Source organism: Coregonus lavaretus (assembly GCF_964263955.1).
Source record: "Coregonus lavaretus genome assembly, chromosome: 23".
Taxonomy (NCBI): domain Eukaryota; kingdom Metazoa; phylum Chordata; class Actinopteri; order Salmoniformes; family Salmonidae; genus Coregonus; species Coregonus lavaretus.
Window position 1 is genome coordinate 21,110,945 of NC_140010.1, and position 17,508 is coordinate 21,128,452.

The following is a 17,508-nucleotide window of genomic DNA, read 5'->3' on the forward strand; positions in this document are numbered from 1 at the left end:
GGTATTACTAATAACCTTGATAGGCCTACTGTAGTGGACCCATATGTAACTATGAACAGGAGATCCTCTTTCTTGAGACCCTTGGGTTTTAAGAAATCTAGCACTGTACAGGGATTCATAGTCATCTTAAAATGAACCCAGCTCTATAATCAAACAAAGGATGTACCAAATCAGTAGTAACAGAAAGATAGGCTACATTTGCCAACCAGAAGTGGGCAAGAGGAGAGATCCATAGTCCATTGCATCAAAAAATAAAGATGTACAGTACCTACAGTATCATGAATAGGTATTAGCTAATATTGAACTAAAATAAACGTATATATGCCAGAGCCTTCCATCAGTTCCACCCTCTTAAAATGTATTGCATAAAGCCACTGTACTTGAACAAAGAGTATATTGTACCCAATTTCATTAATGATTTAAAAAATAAAGCCTGTATGCTTGTGCAAGCACTTCCTGCAATGAAATGTACAATTCAGTAATGAAGCATTGTTTTTTCCCTACAGCAGCAGTTCCAAACAATTTTTGTACCATAATGACCCATCTAGAGTCTTTTGAATGTTCTTGTGACCCCCAGAACAAAACACTGACGGGCATTTCCCACTGTACAGCCTGCAACTCAATAATAAAAATACATTTTTGTCACATGCGCCGAATACAACTGTTGTAGACCTTAACGTGAAATGCTTGCTTACCAGCCCTTACCAACGATGCAGAGTTTTAAAAAATATATATATAATAATAATAAAATAGTAACACGAGAAATAAATAATAATAAAGTTACTAATGATGCTTTGTTTGCTCTCTGCAGTACTGGCTGCTAAACTTTGGCTGCTAAACATTGGCTGCTAAACTTTGCTATGATGACCTATCTAAATACCAAAAAAAGCTAGCACTCACGATGCACTTTCATTGATTTAGGGCAACAGAGTTATAAATGAAGACAATAGATTTGAACACATTCCACCCTAATCTATCTTTAGCCAGGACCGTAGATGGTGGCCATAGAGTGTGACCCACCATATGGGAAATATTGCTCTTACCCACAGTGGTCACCAACACTGGTCCTGGGGAGCTACAGGGTGTGTAGACTTCTGTTCCTGCCAAACACCAACACTTTAAACACTTGCTTTTGTTCCACTAATGATCAAGCCATTGATGATTGAAATAAAAGCCTGTACACTCCAGGACCAGGGTTGGTGACGACTGCTCTATGGTGTAATTGTAATTCTTGTTGGTATCCTTACTGAGTTAACATCTTTACTTCACCTCACCTCTCTCATGCTTTGTACTGTTGCCGAAGATCTAACAACATGGCAAATGAATTCACATTTCTTTTATTACTTACAGAAAACTACTTGGCTAATTTGGCAAGCATACTGATTGACACCCTCATTACAGTAATTCCAATTAGAAATGCAAATTAGGTAGCCTCATCTTTGATTAACTGACAGAAAGTTCCTTGTTGGTTTGTGGATGTCCTCCTAGACTTGTGCTGTTGATGTGGTGCTACCATAAAGCATTGGGAGAGATCATAATTAACCCTATGATGCTAAAGTGAGTTATTTTTAATTACCAGCCATCCCTCCCTCTGTGTTGCATCTCACAATCTGGACTCTCTTCAACTTTCCTGTGTTAAATATGATGCAGAATGATGATATGCTAATTACCGTAGATGGGCATTGGGATTCATTATGTCTGGAATTTACATTAGCTAATTATCGTTTAATGAAACTAATTACTAATAATTTTACTAATTAAAAGGATGAGATATCTCATTATGTTTTTTTATTCTCTTAGTGACTCCACAATGGACTGTGTGCATATACAGTATGGACAAATTGTTTAAATAAATGTGTTAATGACATTCACTAACAGATATTATTTGTAATGTCTAAATGTGTTTTCATGTAGTTTTTTTTCTTTGTAATAGCAATATCCTTTCATGACCTTTCATAAGACCTTTTTAGATCTGTTTTAGATCTATTTTATAATTTCATATTTTATTTTGGACTTGAAACAAATGATTGCTTCATAATCTGTTTCAAATGTGTTTGATATAGAAACAAATAGTATTACATTTAGGTATAGTTATTTTATGTAAATTATACAGAACATTTGAAAAATACTGGTACGCAAACCTGAGTTTAGCTGGCTGGCTGCCCTCTTTCCTGTATAATTGCATGTGTATATTGACCTCTGTCGGGCAATAATAGGAAGCGCAAACTGATTTTGCATTATGTCAGTGAACCTACAATATGTCAGTGAAGCTATTGTCATACAATCACACAGATGAATATAACATGAATACATAAAGCATTCAGCAAATCACTAACAGAAAGCCCTTTATTAGTTTCTCAACCTCACAAGCATTGAATTCTACAATACCTTTTACAACATGGTTTACAGCTTTACAAAATCAGAGTACACTAAATATTTACAGAGATGTGCAAACACAATAGTTCTCTAATATGACAGATAAATATCTAAAATCTCGAAAAGGCATGCATAGTTTGGCAAGTTAACAAAATACTTTCTGAAGACAAAACCCTCTTAAATACATGCACTTGCATGTAAACTTCTGTCACTAATTATGAATGTAAACACCAGTTACTAATATGAATATAAGTCAGTTGCCATCCCAAAGGTACACATTACAATGTCCACACAGTGCATGTATTAGATACATGATCTGTAAAACCAAACACTTTAGCACAAGCATTTTAGTACATCTACTGCCTTAAAAGGCCTCTAAACATTATTTTGCATGTACAGTAGCTATCTTAGCTCAAAGGATTTGGCAGTGCATAGGAAGCTTGGGAAATCACCAAGCAATTTGTTCTTCAAAGTTCCACTCGCACAACTCTACACATCTAAGATCATTGCATAAGAGAGATGACATCTGAATGACTGATGCTAGATGAAATAGACTGCATCTATGCCTTCATCCACCATAAAAATGTAAATAAATGATTTGATTTCTTTACATAATAAATTGTTATTTTAGATCAAATCTGTATATTATTAAGTGCCACTCAAATTTGTATAAAATATATATTCAACACCATCAATTAAAATCACAGACTTCTCACATCAATACAAATTTAACCAGATTTCCAGCACCACTAAACTACATTAGCATTAACTCTAGAATGTTTGCACCTTTTTGTGTTGATCATTTGTAAAGCAACGTAGTTATCTTGTGAATATGGTTATCATCATACAACAGGGTCCTTCCACCAATTCGGTGCCTTTTGAGAAGTGTAACTTTGTAAAAGAAAACTTTGATTTCACTTAATTTTTACATTCTGTCATAAAATGCACATGTTCAACTGACTATGTTAAGTGCCTATTAAGTGCCAAAAAAAGTAACAGGGTTGACGATTTCATCTTAAATCAGCCTTAAATCCCCTCGTGACAGGGGGAATGGAAGCTTGTTGTGTGCAACAGGGAGTGGCAATTAAATTCAAGCTTCACAAAAACATTGAAATAGCTAAAACATTTCTAGCCTGTCTGTCTATGTGTTATTGCTCGACCCATTCAGTTTTCCACCACTAAACACCAGAAAATTGCCAAAAATAGTAGAAACGTCTCAACTGCTTTTACACTATGATTTGACTGTTACATTTTTATGTCGATTTTTTTTTTTAAGGAATAGTTTCACCATATTAAAACCAGATTTCAGTTAACGTAACAGGTAGACCTTAAAATGTAAATGTTTTGTCATTTAGCAGACGCTCTTATCCAGAGCGACTTACATGAGCAATTAGGGTTAAGTGCCTTGCTCAAAGGCACAGACAGAATTTTCACCTAGTCTGCTCGGGGATTCGAACCAGCGATCTTTTGGTTACTGGCCCATCGTGCTTAACTGCTAAGCTACCTGCCTCCAAAATGAGAGATAGATGTAAATGAATCACTAATCACATTAAATAAATAATAATCTTCAGAAATGACAGTCAAAGCAACAATAACTAGAGCTTTACAATGATGGTGAAATTATGGTGAAATCTTTGGATTAAGTGGGTTGAAATCTTCCTAGAAGTGACACAGGGTTGATGGAGGAACATGTCAAAATGCTGAATTGGCACTTTAGCAAGCCTTTATTCATATTTAAAAAAAACATTGAATTCTCCATGGAGTCTATATTAAAGGGCACTTCATTTAATATAACAGGCTTTTACAATTCAATATTGGTGCACAATTTCTATTTAAAATATCAAAGGGACGCAAAAGGCGCTCTTTTCGCGGAACAACCCAAAAGCTGAGGCAGAAATAAAAAGGTCCCCTTGCTCAAAGGGAGCATTGAATGAAAACCAGCTCAAGCTATTTTCTGTTTTTGTATGTGAACTCAAATTGATCATGATCAAAAACGTATCAAAGTTAGAGAGAAATGAGAGAATGCCCTGCAATTGTATTATGTTGCCATTAAAACAGCATTTCCCTCCACTATACTTTATATACCGTTATGTAACAGGGGTCCATGTGCTGCTAACAGCTTAGCTTCCTCCACTGTCCGACTGCCCCATACTGGGCTCCAACCAGTGATCCTCTGCTTTGCAACACACGTAACCGGCCTCCTTGACAACGTTCCAACGGGTTGAGCCACCTAAAAGGTACAAATTGGATGGCTCCATCCGCGACATTTCAAGCTAGCTGTGGCATGAGTTTACGGTACGTTCTTAACTTTACATATAGATATAAAAAGATCATCATATGTCCTTGGACGAAGAAACTGCTGGTATGTGTGTGGTTTTGCTGCTGTGTCCACCTTGCATCTTGTGACCGGTGAAGCTGGGTATATGTGCAATGCGGTGGATACTCCTCGCACCTTGACTCATGGCAGTTGGGGAGAGGAGGGAGGGAGAGGGAGGGGAGGAGGAGGTGGAAGAGGTGGATGTGGGGGACAAAGAGGAGGAGTTGGAAGAGGGGGAGGTGGAGGAGGAAGAGGAAGATGAGCAGTAAGAGAAAGGGCTGGGTCGGCCATTTTGGGTTTGTGATGAGAGGGAAAGATTTTGACGTCTGTTATTGAGAGAAGGACTAGGAGGGATGAGACGACTCAGATTAAGAGACGGGATGAAAGACTTGTGTGAGGAGGACGGGGAGGAGGAAGGTGATTTAATAGGGTTAGACACAGAGTTTGAACCGGGCGATGACATATTTTTTCCAGAGCTATGACAAAAGGCTGGGATCTTAGAAGCAGGTAAAGCAAGGAAATAATGGTTACTATCCCCACCAGCTTTCTTAGCACTTCTGTTAGCCTGCGAAACAAAGATGGCGGGAGATATGGAATGTCAAGAAAGGCAAAATAAGGGTTATTATACAAAGATATATAAGCATCATGTTAGAAAGCAAACAGATGGCACTAAAATACACTAATTATAGATGATTAATAGAAAATATGAAGTCTGGAAATGATCTAAAGGGTTAATGATGCCCAGTAATTCACTAATTCAATGCACTAACTCATCACGCACATGCAATGTTTATGACATAAATATCATGCTTCTCAGGGCGAGATAAAGAGGGTTAAAGAATACTTGGACAGCTGACACTGGGTGAGTTTAGTTTGAAAATAGGTTTAGTTTAGTTGATTTAGTTTAAGGTTGGAGATGTTCAAAAAGTGAAGTGAATATATCCTTGCAAATCTTCTATCCTTGCCTCCATCTCCAAGTGAATTACAGTTACATGGTGAGCATATGGAGGTGAAGAAGAGGGTACAGATGGTAACAGTCAACAGGTCTTGAAGACATAGGAGAACAAGACAGAGAGTGAGTGGATTCAACACACATATCCTATTATTATACAGTTTCCAATGCTTCACGTAAACCTCTCGAAATCATGAAAGTAGTTGCTCCAATACTTCCTAACACAGGCCATCTTATAGTAAAACTACCTGTGGAAACTGCTTCTGATTGGCCTGGAGCTTCTGAGTTTTTCCTCCTGGTTTGTCAGCTGACCCAGCTGGTTGCTGCCAGGACTTTGCAGACACAGAAAGAGACATCCGACTCGAAGAAGGAGAGCCACTGGTATTCTGTAAATATTCAAACAGACAAAAATAAACATAAAAGTCATATATTCAGGACGGATTGTGAAAACACCTAAGAGCCAAAGCAACAACAACCAAAAAGACATGTATCCAGAGATAAGATGGCAGTATGCTTCCCCCAAACGGAGGTCCTAGTAGGGGTACCAGCTCCAGGGGGTAGTCTGAGACTGTAATGGGGGATTTTGTGTTCAGCTGTATTCTTTTTTTTATTTTGCACTTACAGTTTCACATGCTGTTTGGACATTATTAGTAAAAGCTAATTAAGTTATTTTACTATCAGTTGAAGATAAATTAGCACCCTTGTAATTGATGGTTAATAACAAAGAAGATTTATTTATGGTGTTGAGGTATGCCAGAGATTTTCTTATAAAGTTATAACGTTATATTGCCGTTGATACAGGCTTTGGGTATATGTAGAGAGCTGGTGAGTCAAGTTAGGGGTCCTAATTTTTTTTCTAAGTTCAGCAACCACTGACCAACCTGCACCAACACTGAGAACAGAGCATGCACAACGGAACCACGACCACAATATAAAGCCAGTCATTTTAAAGCCAGTCACTTTGAACCAGACAAAGTGCACTGTTCAAAGTCCACAATTAGGAGACAAACACACGTCATAGCAACCCAGATCCCAAAGGACAACAATCATGTCAGCTGACACCACAAAGACAGCTTATAAGCAGAGGTAGATCCCAGCTGTACCCCAGCAGCACCTGAAAAACCTGTTAATCTGTTGTGGTTAGAGGGAGAGAAGGGACCCAGCCACCAGCCCAGCCCTCAGAGGGACCCAGCCACCAGTGCAGCGTTAGGGGGAAGGAGCTTTAAGAGAGACCTGTTTCTTGGAGCTGCTTGTGACGGACGGCCTGGGAAGCTGTGGTTTGGACTTCTTACTCTGAGGATGCTTCAGGGACTTCGAGACCTGAGGAGGGGCAGGCCTCTTGGAGGGACTGCCCTCCCTCTCTCGTTTGGGTTTCCCAGCGGCTGGAGACTCTTCACAGGAGTCTGTCTTAGGCGCTGTGGGGCTTATATTGTCCACAGTGATCTCCAGCTGTTTAATGGTCTCCTCTAGACTGGTTATGGACTCGTAGGCATTCTTACAGATCTCCTCTGTCCTGCGTTTAGAGTTTGACTGGGTGAGAGTGCTTGGTGATGTGATGTTATTCACAGTGGTGAGGTGACTGGAGTCAGTTTGGTGTATGCTACTGCTGTTGATCTCAAACCTTTCGGTCTCCTTCATGTGTCCGTCCCACTCCTCCTTGTCCTCATAGACCACCACCTGGAGCGTCTTCCTGCCTGTTTTGGTCCCAGTGCGAATCGCTTGGCTGATGGCCGCCAACTTATTTTTGGGGAACTTGAATTTGAACTTCTTTTTGGTCTCTGGTTTGCTGCTGTTTGAGGGCTCTGTTTTAGACTGTTCTGGCGATGAGCACTCTGCTGTACTCTTCTGTTGCGCAACCACAGCAGGAGTATTATTGTGACCGCTTGCAGTGTTTTCTGTCACTGCTGTCTTGTTTGCCTGATGTAGTTCAGTGTTAGGCTTTACCTGAGGTACACTCTTCTCTGACGCTGCCTCCTCTGCTTCCTCCTTGATGCTCTGCTGGTGCAGTAGCCTATCCAGCTCCTCTTCACACTCAAAGATGGTGGACATACGCTTGTAGGCCGACCGGATGTCCATGGGCTCGTCGAATATGATGATCACAGGCTTCCTGTCGAAGCCACAGTGCTCCTGGCTGATACTGGTGGTGTCGTTCCCCACATTGACGGTCTGAACCTCGGACACGTTGGTACCATTCACTATCTCCTGGTACTCCCCAGCGGACAGAGCCTGCACTCTGTTGCTGGTGATCATCATGAAGGAGATGTTCTCAGGGGGAGGAGGGCCCTCCTCGTCTGTGAGGTCAGGGCTCAGGCTGCTGCCCTCCTCTACATACCGTGGTGCTCTTCCTCTGGAGGACCTCAACACTACCTGCGGGCTCTGGCTGTCATCCAGGCCCCTGCTCTCTGGTGGAGGAGACCCTGGATTACCTGAAACCTCCTGGCCTGTACTAGTCACAGACTGGATTACTGGTACTGGTGGTGGTGAAGATGATGGTAGTGATGCTGGTGAAGATGGTGGTTGTGATGTTGACGAAGATGATGATGGTATACTGTTAGTAAGATAACAGTCTTGTTGAGAGGCTTCAGATATGTCCTGCTTCTCTGCAGGTATTGGAGGAGACACAGGTTCAACTACCCTCACTTTCTGACTCTGAACAGGATCCTTCCGGACATTCTCATCTACGAGGCTCTCCTTCTCACTATCTTCTCCAACTGCTATCTTCTGTGTAATAGGAGGACAATCTTGGCTTTCCAGCACTGAGTTACATGATACTAGAGGTGACCTGTCTGCTATTAGTAACTCTGGCTGCTGGGAGTCAAATGTATTTGTGTCTGCCACCTGTGAGGGGGACACTGTTCCCTCCCTGCCTTCCGATTGGTCTGTTTTTCCCGATGGAGGCTTCTCATTGGATAACTGTCCTGTGACATAATACATGACCTGGAAAAAAAATCAGGGAAATAGCTATCAATATCACAAATACACAATATACTGTATATACTGTATTCTGACTGAGGAACATGGGTTATATGGGGGAGTTAAGACTTACCCTGGGACTCTTTGGAACAGTGTCAAATCTGTTTTCATCAGTGTTGAGCACACTTTTCTCTTTACCCTTGTTCTCCTGACTCTGCTAGGACAGTTTAGGGAATAACATCATTGCACAACAGCTCTTTGAGTTCAGTTTACACTTCAATTTACAGCCATGGCAGCCAAGAGAGAGACCAGCCATGGCAGCCAAGAAAGCATGCTTAGAGAACTGAGGGAAATAGAGTCAAGCACAATGTGATAAGAGAGATATGCTACAAAATATCAGATGCAGATTCATTCACGGAGCCAGGCAAGAACACTGCACAGTGTGAATGATAAGTCCGCAATCTCAGAGTGGAAGGAAATGGAAATTAATTGAAGATAACATCACATTTGGAAATCAAGAGCAAACATTTTCCAACGCCAAGAGACACCATACACCTTTTATATGAGACATCAGCCAATTCTCTGAAAGGCATTGATAACATGACAGACAGGAAACACCAGAGGAAACACCAAACCTCCGGCCCCCAGGCCATTCCAATACTAATATCCAAGCACTGAGTGGCAGTCAGACCAGTGTTCAGAAGCACATTCAATCAAAAGCAAGCTTTAGATCCATGCTCAGACCAGATTCAGAGTCTGATTAAGCTGTAAGCACAGACAGGCAGGCCCCAGATCAGATTAGTGTTAGAGGCCAGATAAGCAGTGAGTGCAGGCCTAAGGTCAGACCATGGGCACACCACACAAAGCGGGTTAGTAAAAGGGCACCACATCTGTTACCTTTGGGTCTTTGGGTGAGAGGGAGAGCTCTGGCTCTATCTGTCTGACTTGGGATGCAGTGCTTGTAAGGTCTATGTCACACTTCGTGCTTACATCTCTAAGAGTGCACTTCTGAAACACCTGAAGAGGTCAAAGTGCACTGATTAGATCACAGATTCCAGATCGTATATCATGACAAGGGCTCGGTGGCTGTACAACAAAGACTGAGTTAAATATCACACTAACTGATGTATTTGGCTGGGCATATTCTTGTTCACACAGGCAAAACCCATTCTTCCTTTGAACAACAGAGGGCGACATAAACACATTTTCATGAGGTTTTAGTAGTAATGCATGTAAGATAATATCACGTACAATAGTGCTACTGTTTATGTTAAAAGGTTAAAAATGGACAAATGCTTTGTACATATTTGTGGTATTCATCTGACAGTGTTTATTTACCTGTAGTTCCTTCATGAATTGATCCTCCTCCTCATCATCATCATCCTCTTCTTCTTCGTCCTCCTTTTCCTCTGTCTCAGCTGAGGCTGTGGAAACAGGAGTGGTTTGGGGCTTGGGCTTGACCTCTTGGGGCTGTCTGGTGGGTTTGGGACTGGGTTGAGGGACCACCTCCTCTTCATCATCCTGAAGGGGATAGCGACACACTGACTTGGACACCGGAAAACTTGACAGAGCAAAAGTGGCTTGGATAAATTGGCACTGTATCCCCCACTAGGTCATGTGTGCATACACTACTACTACTAATAATAATAAGCCATTTAGCAGACGCTTTTATCCAAAGCGACTTACAGTCATGTGTGCATACATCTTACTAAAGACAGCCATTTGACTGGCAGTGTTACAAATATTATGAGGTTATCCTGTCTGGGATTGCTGCTTGACTAGTGATACTGCCGAACAAATGAGTCACACACCTGTGCGGTGGCGGCTTCCTTCCTGGTAGTAAAGATGACTTCTCCAGACCTCCCTGTGGTCAGCCCTGGGCCTGACGGTGAAGGGAAGAACCTCCGTGGTGGGGGTGGTGGAGGAGACTTCCCTGCCTTCTCTGGGCTATTCTTCATCTCCCTCTCCACACTGGGCCTGCGAGGCTTCTCAACCATAGGCCTATGTGGTCGCTCAGGGCTGGCCTGAACAGTCACCTCAGCAGCCACATTAGCTGGCTGAGTGGGTTCTGTCAGATGACGACACACATACACAGACAATGTACAGTATACTGTATGTAGAGCATAAATAATACATACACATCTTTACTAAATGTAAATTAAACCATGTTTTCCACCCCTTACCACCCCACCTAGCAACACAGGTTGGTTGTCAGTCCACCCCCCCCCCCCATATCTCTATCTACCCACACCCCACCGCCTACCCCTTATCCCCTAACTGAGGATGCTTTTACATCCACCCTCCCGCCCCCCCTCCCGACGACCAGAGAAAACCCTCCCCATACCACCCCTTCCCTGTGGGCCTGAAAGCAAAGATAGGTACAGTATATATATGGCAGTTTCACTGTATATATTTTGTTTGTATGTATCTGTTGGGGTTTATAGATTGTTTATTTGTATGTGTTGGGCTTTAGCTGAGATTATTCTTTACAGAGTCAAGTATATTTGTCCAGGCCTCAATTGTTCCTTGACTAGCACCATAAATTCTCGCTGTCGATAATTCTAATGTTATGACTTCTAATAGTAACTGTATCCACTGGCGAATTGTGAAAGAGCGGGGTGTTTTCCATCTAAGAGCCAGCATCTTTTTTTGCTGAAGTGCTGCCTGCCAGCAGTAATCATCTGTGATTGATTGAGAGATTCAAGGAGCTATCATCATTAAGTAACATAGTAGATGCAACGCATTGAATATTTACATTCATGCACTTCAAAATTAATTTTGTAACTTTGTCCCAGAAGCATTTAACTGCAGGGCTCTCCAACATCAAATGAAGGAATGTGCCTACCTGATTTAGGGGACACAGTGAACAGTTGGGAGTTGGGGGAAATGTCATCATCAAACTTTTCTTTGGTGTTAAATACAGTCTGTGAACAAACTTAGAATGTATACATTGATGGTTCAGATTACAGGATGCCAAGGTCATATTTTTCCATATTCTGTTCCAGTTAAAGGGTTATTCAGATTCTCTTAGATCTGTGGACCATACTTTTTTAATGGCTAGCCCAGAATATGAACTTTCCAAATGTTGTTTATATATTATAGAGATCAGTCCTTTTTGGAGCCCAGATAATTTATTTGTAAATCCCATCATTGGATGGTTCGTTGGGTTTTTACCAATTAATTAAAAATTAAAAGCTGAAATGTCTTGAGTTAATAAGTTTTCAACTCCTTTGTAATGGCAAGCCTAAATAAGTTCAGGTGTAAAAATGTGCTTAACAAGTCACATAATAAGTTGCATGAACTCACTCTGTGTGCAATAATAGTGTTTAACATGATTTTTGAATGACTACCTCATCTCTGTACCCTACACACACAATTATATGTAAGGTCCGTCAGTCGAGCAGTGAATTTCAAGCACAGATTCAACCAGAAAGACCAGGGAAGTTTTCCAATGCCTCGCAAAGAAGGGCAGATTGGTAAATAGAAGCAGACATTGAATATCCCTTTGAGCATGGTGAAGTTATGAATTACACTTTGGATGGTGTATCAATACACCCAGTCAATACAAAAGATGCAAGCGTCCTTCCTAACTCAGTTGCCGTAGAGGAAGAAAACCGCTCAGAGTTGAATGGCTGTGATAGGAGAAAACTGAGGATAGATCAACAACATTGTAGTTACTCCACAATACTAACCTAATTGACAGAAGGAAGCCTGTACATAATAAAAACATTCTGAACATCCTGTTCGCAACAAGGCACTAAAGTAATACTGCAAAAAATGTGGCAAACCAATTTACTTTTTGTCCTGAATACAAGTGTTATGTTTTCGGGCAAATCCAATACAACACATTACTGAGTACCACTCCCCATATATATATATATATATATTTTTCACCTAGTCGGCTTGGGGATTAGAACCAGCGACCTTTTGGTTACTGGCACAACGCTCTTAACCACTAAGCTACCACTTAAAGCATAGTGGTGGCTGCATCATGCTATGGGTATGCTTGTAATCATTAAGGACTGGGGAGTTTTTCAGGATAAAAATTATGGAATGGAGCTAAGCACAGGCAAAATCCTAGAGGAAAACCTGGTTCAGTCTGCTGTCCAGCAGACACTGGGAGATGACCTCACCTTTCAGCAGGACAATAACCTAAAACACAATCTACACTGGAGCCAAGAAGACAGTGAATGTTCCCGAGTGGCCGAGTTACAGTTTAGAATTAAATCTACTTGAAAATCTATGGCATGATCTGAACATCGCACATCGCTGTCTAGCAATTTGACAAAGCTTGAAGAGTTTTGAAAAGAATAATGAGCAAATGTTGCACAATCCAGGTGTGGAAAGCTCTTAGAGACTTACCCAGAAAGACTCACAGCTGTAATCACTGCCAAAGGTGCTTCTACAAAGTATTGGCTGGGGTGTGAATACTTACAATACCGGTCAAAAGTTTTAGAACACCTACTCATTCAAAGGATTTTCTTTATTTTTACTATTTTCTACATTGTAGAATAATAGTGAAGACATCAAAACTATGAAATAACACATATGGAATCACGTGGTAAACAAAAAAGTGTTAAGCACACCTGTTAATTGAAATGCATTCCAGGTGACTACTTCATGAAGCTGGTTGAGAGAATGCCAAGAGTGTGCAAAGCTGTCATCAAGGCAAAAGGTGGCTATTTGAAGAATCTCAAATATAAAATATAATTTTGATTTGTTTAACACTTTTTTGGCTACTACATGATTCCATATGTGTTATTTCATAGTTTTGATGTCTTCACTATTATTCTACAATGTAGAAAATAAAGAACAACCCTTGAATGAGTAGGTGTTCTAAGTCATTTTTTTATTATTGTTTATTTAACTAGGCAAGTCAGTTAAGAACAAATTCTTATTTACAATGATGGCCTACACCAGCCAAACCCGGACGACGCTGGGCCAATTGTGCGCCGCCCTATGGGACTCCCAATCACGGCCGGTTGTGATACAGCCTGGAATCGAACCAGGGGGTTTGTAGTGATGCCTCAAGCACTGAGATGCAGTGCCTTAGACCGCTGCGCCACTCGGGAGCCCATTATGGGGTATTCTATGTAGATGGGTGAGAAACTAAATCTATTTAATCCATTTTGAATTCAGGCTGTAACACAACAAAATGTGGAATAAGTCAAGGGGTATGAATACTTTCTGAAGGCACTGTAGCTAACTTAAGTTGTAAATATATAAAAAAGGAGTTGCCTGGTAATGTGTATGTGTCTTTCAAATCTTGGAATGTTCTCAAACCATTACTGTCCATGATATCGGCAAGGGTACGGATTCCACATTTGGACCATTGGGGGGATGCAAAAGGTCGCCCTCCAGATCCCAAGGCATTATTGTGACATATTGGAGTATGGGCATGCCATTTTGATTCCCAGTTACAATGTTTAAAATCTTTGCACCAAATATAAATTGTGGGAGCAATTATAGGACCAAAGCGTAGTTTACATTGTTTAAGGGATATATCAGTGAAGACCACCTCTTCCAGGGCATTAGGAGACACCATATTTCTCTCTATACTCAGCCAGGGGTGGGAAGAATCATGTCTAAACTATTTAGGATAGATTAAATGCTAATGCCTGGAAATACAATTTAAAGTTTGGTACGGTTAGTCCTTTTACGTCTTTCCCTCTTTGTAAGTTTGTTAATTTTATCTGGGATCGTTTACCTTTCCATATCAATTTTAAAACCGCACTATGAATTTCATCCCAATAGCCAGAAGGGGGAGACATGGGAAGCATTGAACTACAGAAATTCAGCCTTGGCAATATACTCATTTTGACAATTGATATTCTGCAGTTCACAGCAACTGGGATGTTAGTCCATCTACTGTCAGATTGAATTGATTTGTGTGTTCTGTTAAAGTTTCTGGCAATGGTTTTATCTAAGGAAGGAAATATATCTACTCCCAAATATTTAAAATGGTAAACGATTGGGATTCCATAAGTAGAGGATGGAGTACTCCATCAGGGTCCTGAGAGGCAGTACAGTGAGGGAAAAAAAGATTTGATCCCCTGATGATTTTGTACGTTTGCCCACTGACAAAGACATGATCAGTCTATAATTTTAATGGTAGGTTTATTTGAACAGTGAGAGACAGAATAACAACAACAAAATCCAGAAAAACGCATGTCAAAAATGTTATAAATTGATTTGCATTTTAATGAGGGAAATAAGTATTTGACCCCTCTGCAAAACATGACTTAGTACTTGGTGGCAAAACCCTTTTTGGCAATCACAGAGGTCAGACGTTTCTTGTAGTTGGCCACGAGGTTTGCACACATCTCAGGAGGGATTTTGTCCCACTCCTCTTTGCAGATCTTCTCCAAGTCATTAACGTTTCGAGGCTGACGTTTGGCAACTCGAACATTTAGTTTCCTCCACAGATTTTCTATGGGATTAAGGTCTGGAGTCTGGCTAGGCCACTCCAGGACCATAATGTGCTTCTTCTTGAGCCACTCCTTTGTTGCCTTGGCCGTGTGTTTTGGGTCATTGTCATGCTGGAATACCAATCCACAACCCATTTTCAATGCCCTGGCTGAGGGAAGGAGGTTCTCACCCAAGATTTGACGGTACATGGCCCCGTCCATCGTCCCTTTGATGCGGTGAAGTTGTCCTGTCCCCTTAGCAGAAAAACACCCCCAAAGCATAATGTTTCCACCTCCATGTTTGACGGTGGGGATGGTGTTCTTGGGGTCATAGGCAGCATTCCTCCTCCTCCAAACACGGCGAGTTGAGTTGATGCCAAAGAGCTCCATTTTGGTCTCATCTGACCACAACACTTTCACCCAGTTCTCCTCTAAATCATTCAGATGTTCATTGGCAAACTTCAGCCGGGCCTGTATATGTGCTTTCTTGAGCAGGGGGACTTTGCGGGCAATGCAGGATTTCAGTCCTTCGCGGCGTAGTGTGTTACCAATTGTTTTCTTGGTGACTATGGTCCCAGCTGCCTTAAGATCATTGACAAGATCCTCCCGTGTAGTTCTGGGCTGATTCCTCACCATTTTCATGATCATTGCAACTCCACGAGGTGAGATCTTGCATGGAGCCCCAGGCCGAGGGAGATTGACAGTTATTTTGTGTTTCTTCCATTTGCAAATTATCGCACCAACTGTTGTCACCTTCTCACCAAGCTGCTTGGCGATGGTCTTGTAGCCCATTCCAGCTTTGTGTAGGTCTACATCATTGGAGAGCTCTTTGGTCTTGGCCATGGTGGAGAGTTTGGAATCTGATTGATTGCTTCTGTGGACAGGTGTCTCCCTTTAAGAGTGTGATCCTAATCTTAACTCGTTACCTGTATAAAAGACACCTGGGAGCCAAAAATCTTTCTGATTGAGAGGGGGTCAAATACTTATTTCCCTCATTAAAATGCAAATCAATTTCTAACATTTTTGACATGCGTTTTTCTGGATTTTTTTGTTGTTATTCTGTCTCTCACTGTTCAAATAAACCTACCATTAAAATTATAAACTGATCATTTCTTTGTCAGTGGGCAAACGTACAAAATCAGCAGGGGATCAAATACTTTTTTCCCTCACTGTATTTGGTACTTTGTTAGGATCCCCGTTAGCTGTTGCGAAAGCAGCAGCTACTCTTCCTGGGGTCGGTCCACATAAAACATGAAACATGACATAATACAGAACATTAATAGACAAGAACAGCTCAAGGACAGAACTACAGTCGTGGTCAAAAGTTTTGAGAATGACACACATACTAATTTTCACAAAGTCTGCTGCCTCAGTTTTGATGATGGCAATTTGCATACACTCCAGAATGTCATGAAGAGTGATCAGATGAATTGCAATTAATTGCAAAGTCCCTCTTTGCCATGAAAATGAACTTAATCCCAAAGAAACATTTCCACTGCATTTCAGCCCTGCCACAAAAGGACCAGCTGCCATCATGTCAGTGATTCTCTTGTTGTTGACGAGGACAAGGCTGGAGATCACTCTGTCATGCTGATTGAGTTAGAATAACAGACTGGAAGCTTTAAAAGGAGGGTGGTGCTTGAAATCATTGTTCTTCCTCTGTTAACCATGGTTACCTGCAAGGAAAAACGTGCCGTCATCATTGCTTTGCACAAAAAGGGCTTCACAGGCAAGGATATTGCTGCTATTAAGATTGCACCTAAATCAACCATTTATCGGAACATCAAGAACTTGTTGTGAAGAAGGCGTCAGGGCGCCCAAGAAAGTCCAGCGGGCGCCCAAGGAAGTCCAGCAAGCGCCAGGACCGTCTCCTAAAGTTGATTCAGCTGTGGGATCGGGGCACCACCAGTGCAGAGCTTGCTCAGGAATGGCAGCAGGCAGTTGTGAGTGCATCTGCACGCACAGTGAGGCAAAGATGTTTGGAGGATGGCCTGGTGACAAGAAGGGCAGCAAAGAAGCCACTTCTCTCCAGGAAAACATCAGGGACAGACTGATATTTTGCAAAAGGTACAGGGATTGGACTGCTGAGGACTGGGGTAAAGTTATTTTCTCTGATGAATCACCTTTCCGATTGTTTGGGGCATCCGGAAAACACCTTGTCCGGAGAAGACAAGGTGAGCGCTACCATCAGTCCTGTGTCATGCCAACAGTAAAGCATCCTGAGACCATTCATGTGTGGGGTTGCTTCTCAGCCAAGGGAGTGGGCTCATTCACAATTTTGCCTAAGAACACATCCATGAATAAAGAATGGTACCAACACATCCTCCGAGAGAAACTTCTCCCAACCATCCAAGAACAGTTTGGTGACGACCAATGCCTTTTCCAGCATGATGGAGCACCTTGCCATAAGGCAAAAGTGATAACTAAGTGGCTCAGGGAACAAAACATAGACATTTTGGCCAGGAAACTCCCCAGACCTTAATCCCACTGAGAACTTGTGGTCGATCCTCAAGAGGCGGGTGGACAAACAAAAACCTACAAAA

General features: G+C 41.6%; 1 protein-coding gene across 1 annotated transcript in view; it reads right to left on the reverse strand.

The window, feature by feature from the left end:
- Positions 1–2,336: 2,336 nt before the first annotated feature.
- Positions 2,337–17,508, reverse strand: part of LOC311098686 (sickle tail protein homolog) — a gene marked incomplete at its 5' end in the record, with an annotated part of 73,575 nt that continues 58,403 nt past the window's right edge. Inside the window, 7 exons of the mRNA XM_084139226.1 lie at positions 2,337–5,258; positions 5,894–6,031; positions 6,879–8,582; positions 8,692–8,775; positions 9,456–9,575; positions 9,897–10,079; positions 10,370–10,626. Of these exons, the coding sequence (XP_083995352.1) occupies positions 4,710–5,258; positions 5,894–6,031; positions 6,879–8,582; positions 8,692–8,775; positions 9,456–9,575; positions 9,897–10,079; positions 10,370–10,626 (3,035 nt within the window). The 3' untranslated portion in view covers positions 2,337–4,709. The remainder of the gene's footprint in view (positions 5,259–5,893; positions 6,032–6,878; positions 8,583–8,691; positions 8,776–9,455; positions 9,576–9,896; positions 10,080–10,369; positions 10,627–17,508) is intronic.